Below are 7,778 nucleotides of genomic sequence, written 5' to 3'. Positions count from 1 at the left end.
ATGCCCCAAACTCAACAGGGCCATGAAGGGATTCCGTCTGCTCTCCTTTTCCCCAAGCGTTTTTTCATCTTGTTAAAGGCCACCACCATCCATCCGCCCTATGGCTCAGACCTTCAAGTCACCCTTGGTTGCTCTCTCGCAGCTCCGTCCCATCAATGGGCAAAAGCGTCTCCCGCCCTTCCCCTATGCTCCAGGCTCCACCCTGCCCAAGCCACCGTTGTGCCTTGCAGCCTCCCCTGCTCGCTGATTCTTCAGGCAGTCTACTGTCCTTGCAGCAGCCACAGGGGTCTTTTTAAAGTAACAATCAAGCGTCACTTTCTCATCACTTGTTTGCAGAGGCTTCTCAGATCACCCCACCTGCAGTGATGGCTCACGACCCAACCCTCCAGTCTTGGCATTATTTGCGTCAGTTTACTGTCGTGGGAACACAAGCTCTCCTATTAGTACGAGCCTATGACTACCTGTCTCCTCATCTTTTCTTGGCTGCTGTATCTCCCACATCCAGAAAAGCGCCTGGAACGCAATCTGTGTTCAGTAAACAGTGGACTTAATGAATGAATAAATGGAGTTTCTCTTTTCCATCAAAATGATGAAAACGGGGTGCCTGGGTGGCTCAGTTGGTTAAGACGTCTGCCTTCCGCACAGGTCATGATCTCAGGGTCCTGGAATTGAGCCCCCAGTAGGGTTCCCTGCTCCATGGGGGAGACTACTTCTCCCTCTCCCGGCTCCCCCCGCTTGTGCACGTGCTCTCTGTCAAATAAATAAAATCTTAAAGAAAAAAAAAAATAAAGAGGCCCTTTCCAGCCCGTTCACTTGCTCTGGCCGGTGTTGTTACTCTGGCGTTTTGGGTTCGAAGACTGCCCGCAGGAGTCGGCGTGGGGTCAAGTGGACTGCAGGAGGGTACGGGGGTGGGGTGGTTGGACACAGTGCTGAGCGCTTCTTCTGTTAAGGGTCAGGTGGCACTGTGTTTGGCTGTCAGTAGGAGAGAAGGACGGGACAAAGTGTTTGGCGGCGCTAGGTGGACTCACAGAGCCTTCAAGACCAGACTCCCGTCGGTTCCGCCTTGCCCACCGCCCAGTGTGACCCCGCCCCTTCCGGTCTCGCAGTTCCGCGGTCTTTTCCCCTCTTCACTTGCGGAGTAACCTCAGTCCCGCCCCAAAAATCTTGTGCGTCCTCGCTATTGGTTCTCTCTAGCTTGCCGTGAAGCGACCCGTTCCTCATTGGTCACACGTTCTCCCGCGCCGCCACGCCAGCCATCACAACAACCGCCACGTGCTCAACCGTGGGGCCTGTTCTTTGGTCCCGAGCTCCGACCCGCCCACTACCCTGTCCCGCCCCCGGCTTCCCGTTTCCTCCTCCTATTGGTTACCGGGCCCAGGGTCCCTCCCTCGACCCTGGGCGTGCGGCGCCTCCCACGCGGATTGGCCGAATTCGAGAGTGAGGCGGGCTTTGGAGGCGGGTTAAAGAGCGCGCAGCAAGTTGGGCCACGCGTGTCAAAGAAGTTTCAATGGCGTGGCAGGGGCTGATGGCCGAGTTCCTGCAGGTGCCCGCGGTAACGCGAGCCTACACCGCGGCCTGCGTCCTTACCACCGCTGCTGTGGTAAGCTGGCTAGACGGGTGGGGGCATCTCCGTGGCTGCAGTCCGGGAGGGGTGTCGTCGTGGTTACCGCTGCGTTCCGGGGGCACCACCTGACGCGTCCCTGGTTCCGCAGCAGCTGGAGCTCCTCAGCCCCTTCCAGCTCTATTTCAACCCACACCTCGTGTTCCGGAAGTTCCAGGTGAGGCGGCCCCGCTCATGGCACCTGACAGCCGGGCCCTGCCTGCCCTGCGCCTGACCGCCCGCCTTCCTTCCCATCTCTGTAGGTCTGGAGGCTCGTCACCAACTTCCTCTTCTTTGGGCCGCTGGGATTCAGCTTCTTCTTCAACATGCTCTTCGTGTATCCTGCACCGCGCGGACCCAACCGTGGGGCGGTGGGCGGGTCGCCGGGCTGGGGGATGCGCGCTGTGGGGAAACTGAGGCTTTGCCTGGTGACACTTCCTTTACGGACGCCGCAGGTTCCGCTACTGCCGCATGCTGGAGGAGGGCTCCTTCCGTGGCCGCACGGCAGACTTCGTCTTCATGTTCCTTTTCGGGGGTGTCCTTATGACCGTATCCTTTCCCGGGCTCTGAAACTAAAGGCCGCAGTGCCTCTGCTCCAGCCTGTGCTGGCATTGAGCGACAGAGTCGCTCCCTCCAGCTTAGGATGTATTTACCATACATAGCGGACTCAGCTCCGGATGTCAGTGGCAGCTCTTCAATGCCGTACACAAAATGCTACAGGGCAATGTGCAGGGGAGCCGGGTGGCGTGGTTGGGGGCCAAGCCCTGCATGCCCATTGTCAGGAGAAACTGGGGCAATGACAGGCAGTGTTTGGAGGCTGGGGGTGGACAAGAAAGGCAGATCACTTGTGGGGCCTGAGGCCATAGTGTGGCCTTGATTGGAAGGGCACAGAGGGGTGATGAGGGAAGGGAAACTAGGGATGATTCCAGGGTGTTAGCAAGTCAGAGGGGCCCTGGGCAGGAGCTCTGAGGCCTGCACCAGGAGAGGGCCTCCAGCACCTTGACTCTGGCTCAGCTGCTGGGGCTCCTGGGCAGCCTGTTCTTCTTGGGCCAGGCACTCACAGTCATGTTGGTGTATGTATGGAGCCGCCGCAACCCCCAAGTGAGAGTCAACTTCTTCGGCCTCCTCACCTTCCAGGCACCATTCCTGCCCTGGGCGCTTATGGGTTTCTCTCTGCTGTTGGGCAACTCCATTCTCGTGGACCTGCTGGGTAAGCCTGCCTGTGCATCCGCCCTCCCCCAACAGGCCATCTGGTACCTGATGGGTCTTTGGAAGGACTCTCACCTGTCCTCCCACCCCCTCTTCCAGACCTTCTAGCTCCTTTGTTCTCCCGGCCCCTGAACAACCCAGCCAGCTACGGGCTCCCCATATTCGGGTGTACTGATGCTCATGTGGGTCCTGACTAGAGATGAGGATAGGTGTGTCAAGGTGCCAGCCTTGACTCCTATTCCTCCCATGTTCTCAGGCCCTCCCCTCCCTACGTCCTGCCCACTTCTGGGCCAGGTAAGCCTGTCCTTCAAGGTCAACCCTGTGCTGGCAGTCTGTGCAGAACACTGGGTACTCCTACTCTGGGGCCTGAGGTTGCTGGACCTGCCTGCGCATGGAGGCAGGGAGTAGGCTGTGAGGGCCTCGGGCTCTGGACTGTGGAGAGTGGCCTCAGCCATCCAGGGTTCTCCTACAGGGATTGCTGTGGGCCACATTTACTACTTCCTAGAGGACGTCTTCCCCAACCAGCCTGGAGGCAAGAAGCTGCTACTGACCCCCAGTTTCCTGTGAGTGCTAGAGATAATTCTGCTACCCTCCCTCAGATGTCTCCCTGCACCAGTGGGAACGCCCGCTGGCCTCAGCTCAGTGTGGGCCCCCCCCTACAGGAAGCTGCTACTGGATGCCCCACAGGAGGACCCCAATTACCTGCCCCTCCCGGAGGAGGAGCCAGGACCCCTGCAGCAATGACCCTACCCAGGGCCGGCCTGTTTTCCTGGCCTCTGGCAGGCCTCCATTCTACCCCTAACTCCCGATTACAGGAGAGCAACCTGTCCTGGAGACTGGGCTGGTGTCCAGGGCCCACCCAAATAAACAGAATGACCTGCTTCTCATTGCCCGCAGCACTGGCTCCCTGCCTTGGCTGGCCACATCCTTCCACGGAGCTGGGCAGGTGTTGCTGGCCTTGACCTAGGACCACCAACCCTGGCCTGCCCTCTCAGACCAATTGTAGGTGGTAGGATGGGAGGCCCAAAGGGGGTCAAGAACCTGCCCACAGTTGCCCAGCAGCTTTGAGCTCACACATGGCATACTCAGGGTTCTTACTCCAGCTTTGCCAACACCTTGATGGAGCCTTGGGCAAATCCCACCTGCACTGATCTCTGCTCCAGGCCAGGCAGCAAGGGGGTTGGCCAGGTCTCATTGGCTGGGGCCAGGACTGGGATGTTCCCATCATGCCAGGCATAGGGCCTCCTGTCCATGGTACCCTCAGGCTGATGCCTCACTTGACTCTTTCTGTCCCTCACAAGCAACAAGGGGACCTTTGCCCCATTTTCCAGCTGAGCAGCCAAGGGACTTGGCCAAGGCTCCATGAAGTCAGGTGCAGGAGAGGGCCAGGACCGGGGTCCTCTGCCCTTTCTGCAACCCCAAAGCTTAGAATTTTCACCTCCACAGAGTTCTGCAAAGTTCTCTCCCTGATGTTTGTAGCTGAGGACCATGGGAGCCTGATCTGATACCACAGCTCACTTTTTTCTTTGGTAAAGCGGGTACCAGACAGCCTGGCCAACTTTCCTCATTGCCCTAGACTAGTCATAGTTACAGTTGATTCCTGGATGATCAACAGCAAAGGCGTTCCTCCAGCCCTAGGCTGTCACGTTCACGGATGACAAAAGTATTCATCATGGAGTCTGACCTTAATTTTGTAGGGAAACAGTGTGGAGTTGCAGCTGGCTCTGTAGGAGCACTGGGCTGGGTTGCCCAGAGGGGCTGAGGCGGGCAGTATTCAGTCCATCCCACCAGTTGCATGGGCACATGGACCAAGCAAACCCTTCAGCAATGGAGCCCACTTGTCTCCAAGGCCAGGGGAGCCCAGTCCTGGAATCTTCCTCATTGTTCAGGGCCTTCCAGTGAAGCCCAACTTCGCTCCAGCAAGTTGCACTCCTGCATGAAGGGCAGTGGGCCTGAGTACAAACTCCCCAGGAGCTAGGAGCTGTCATGTTCCAGGACTTGATCACAGGACCCCCAGCCCAGATGGCCATCTACCCCTATATCCTGGCAACCAAAACCCCAATTCCTACTCAAGAGCTCTGCCCTTGGCCAGTGTGGGGCTCAGGTTGGGAGCCAGGTGGCACCATGCTCCTGCCACACCCGGGGAGCAGAGCTGCCCTGACCCAACAGGGAAGACGCGGCAGCAGCTAATGGCAGCCGCCTGGTGTTGGGGTCTGTTCTCTTCGGCAAGACTGCAGCCATGGGCTCAGTTCACCAAGCACTGCTTGGCTCCGTGAGGAGACCCGCACATGCCACCCTTGTGGTGCCTTCTGTAGAGTGGGGACATTTCCCCATGAGACAAGGATGCAGAGCTGAGGAGAGGCCCAGGGCTGTGCCTCCCTTCTAGACACACCACAGTCCCCACTCCAGCCCCAGGCAGGCGTGCCACTCCACATGTCTTACTCCTTGAGACCCACCTGAGAGAGTTGCTGGCAGGGCTCAGGGCTCCAGCCAGGGTGGAGCTGGAACAGGGTGGGGCTATTGCTGACAGGTAAGCCGGCCCCCTGCCCTCAGAACCTCACGGCCTCACTTCTGTTCCTTGGAGGATGGCACAGGTGGTGGGTATGGGCTGAGGGTCTGGGGGCCTCGGATGCAGCCTTATCAGCCCCCATTTGCCCGCCTGGGGCTCTGAGGCACAGAAGGGCAAGAGGCCTGGTGTGCTGGCCTTGGCCACACTCCACCCAGCCAGACCCTGCTCCTCGTTCCCTTTCTTATTTTTATGCTACCACTTTGAAAAAATGGAACATGACCTGTTGTCTTTATTTAAAAAGTGTTGCTAGCCCTACCTGGGGCTCCTATACAAAAACAAAACACAATCCAAAAATGAGGCCTCTTTCTGACCAGGACTTGGGTGGGGACTGGGGCTCAGAAACCGGAATGTGTGCCCAGGGGAGGGTGACCGTAAGCCCTCCCCACACCCCATGCTCCTCAGGATGGCCCCGGCCTGCCCCCTTTGCCTCCTGCCTTGCCAGGAGATGAAGGAGAGGCGGTCCAATCTTCTGAATGCTCCGTGGGAGCCACGCACCGACAGGCTGGTTACCAGGCTGGGGCAGTGTTGGCAAGACGCCTCATACGCCTGCAGGAGGAGAGAAGGAGTGACCCAGAGCCCCCCAGGGATCTCTAGTGCAGCCGGGGAGTGGGGACAGAGATAGGACATGGATGGTAAGAGGGAGGATCCCTAGCCCCACTCGGCCTGTGTCTGTCTGCTGCTGGAGGCCCTGAGTCTGCCCTCTCTCCAGCTTGCACAGGTCCCGCCTACCTCTCCAGGGCTCCAGATGTGTAGGTCTGGACTGTGGTCAGACCCAACCGAGGGCTTATTTTTGTTCCCTGCAGGGAAACCCACACAGGGGCCTGTCTTTGGCAAGTTGGTTCCCCACAAAACCAGGTCACCACATCCCTCACCTGCCTTCAAGACAGTGCCTTTGGTCAGAGCCAGCTGTAAGGGACCTGGAGGGGTGGGGGTGTGGATACCTCGTGTTCCTGTCCTGGTCGCGGATCTTCTTTTCCATCTCGGCATCTGTCAGAGTCTCCAGCAGCGGGCACCACTGGTCAGCATCCCCTGTGTTCCGGATGGCAATCTCCACCGTGGGTAGGGGGTTCTCACTGTGGGCCGGGTTGGGATGGAGTGGGGGGTAGTGACTGCTGAGTTCACAGAGTAGCAGCTAGAAACGTCCCCAGAAACAGTGTCCGCCCCCTGCCAGAATGCTGGAGCCAGGCCATGGCAGGAAGGCCCACGCCTTTCCTGCTACCTCCTCTGTCTCCTCCTTACTGAGCCATTTCCATGCCTGGCTCCTCAGAACAGCACTCCTGAGAGGAGTGGCCCAGTCATCACCTGTCACTCAGACCTCAAGGCAGAGTCACTGGAGATGCCAGCCCCCCCCCCACCACAATAACAGCCTCTCTTCAAAGCACTCTCAAACAGGCTCTTGATTGCTGCCGAGGTGTCTCTGTCTATAAGCCTGGAGAGGGCATTCCCCGTGACCAGCGTTGCTGGGGAGGCAGGGGAGGGCAGTCTATCCCACTCAGTGTCCAGGGCCAGGACCCACCAGCCTCAATTACTCATCCCACTGAAGGCCACTGGGCCGGCCTATTCCTGAATATTCTGTACACTTGCCCTTCAGCCCACTTCACTGGCCCAACTAAGCCCCAGAGAACTGGGCTATTTGCCTAAGGTAGACAGTTGGGCCTGGCACCCTTGTCCCCAAATCACTACACTCCGTAGCCTCTAAACGACCACTCTGATAGCCACCTAAGCCCCTTCTTGCCAAAGAGACACAGCATGAGCATGGGGAGAGAGGGAGGAGCAGACACCATGGGAGGGAGGACACAGCTGAGCTGCCACCTCTCCAGGCCTTGGTTTCCAAGCCTCAGAGCATGGCCTTCACAGTGACCCCTCCCAGCCCCTTCCCCTATCACCACCGCCACGTCACTAGGCCCTTTTCTCTCTTCTCCAGCTGGGTGGCCTGCACCTGTCCCCCGAGGCTCAGCACCCCAAGAAGGCCAGCCCCCTCCACTGCAGCCCTATCACGTGTCTGCCCCCCTGCAGAACACTGTTTGCTCTGGTCGGGCATTGTTGGTTTTGATATTTTATCTGGAAATCAGGAACAATACCACAGCTGTGGGAACTTTTCAGAGCTTTGCTGTTATTTAAACCAGCCAACATATGCCCACTATGTTGGTGTTGGGACGGGGCTCCCCAGGGGCCAGGAGCCTTGTCACAGAGTTTCCCTGTAACTGGTGCTCAAGGTTGTATGTGTGGCCCACTGGAGAGGGGCGTCCGGTGGGCACATAGCAGCCAAGGGCCAGCTCTGGCCTCCCTCGCGTTCTTTTCCTCATCCCAGAGTCTCAAGGAACGCGAGCAGACATGGGCTAAGGCTCTCACCACAGCCCAGGGCTCCCTCCGGCTCCTCTGCAGGAGTCAGGTTCACCT

At 58.5% G+C, this 7,778-nt stretch overlaps 2 protein-coding genes across 5 annotated transcripts in view; one reads left to right on the top strand and one right to left on the bottom strand.

The window, feature by feature from the left end:
• The first annotated feature begins 1,475 nt into the window (after positions 1–1,475).
• Positions 1,476–3,696, top strand: DERL3 (derlin 3). Of its 3 annotated transcripts, none has more exons than XM_044241072.1 (7): positions 1,476–1,600; positions 1,740–1,778; positions 1,864–1,937; positions 2,056–2,149; positions 2,615–2,810; positions 3,282–3,372; positions 3,472–3,696. In XM_044241072.1, exons 1-7 carry the CDS (start codon positions 1,508–1,510, stop codon positions 3,551–3,553), a joined length of 669 nt encoding a protein of 222 aa, XP_044097007.1. In that variant the 5' UTR covers positions 1,476–1,507; the 3' UTR covers positions 3,554–3,696. The 3 variants fall into 3 exon arrangements, with proteins under 3 accessions (XP_044097007.1, XP_044097006.1, XP_044097005.1); XM_044241071.1 differs by having other exon boundaries at positions 1,716–1,778; XM_044241070.1 differs by having other exon boundaries at positions 1,713–1,778.
• A 1,881-nt stretch (positions 3,697–5,577) lies between these two features.
• SMARCB1 (SWI/SNF related, matrix associated, actin dependent regulator of chromatin, subfamily b, member 1) overlaps positions 5,578–7,778 on the bottom strand; it is a 37,475-nt gene continuing 35,274 nt past the window's right edge. For both annotated transcript variants that reach the window (XM_044243797.1, XM_044243798.1), the window contains exons 8-9: positions 6,320–6,451; positions 5,578–5,924 (exon numbers count right to left, since the gene is read on the bottom strand). In XM_044243797.1, the coding sequence (XP_044099732.1) occupies positions 5,885–5,924; positions 6,320–6,451 (172 nt within the window). In that variant the 3' untranslated portion in view covers positions 5,578–5,884. The remainder of the gene's footprint in view (positions 5,925–6,319; positions 6,452–7,778) is intronic.

This window comes from Neovison vison, chromosome 3 (assembly GCF_020171115.1).
Source record: "Neovison vison isolate M4711 chromosome 3, ASM_NN_V1, whole genome shotgun sequence".
Lineage (NCBI taxonomy): Eukaryota > Metazoa > Chordata > Mammalia > Carnivora > Mustelidae > Neogale > Neogale vison.
Note: the sequence above shows the minus strand (reverse complement) of the source record. Positions and strands in the feature narration are given on the sequence as shown.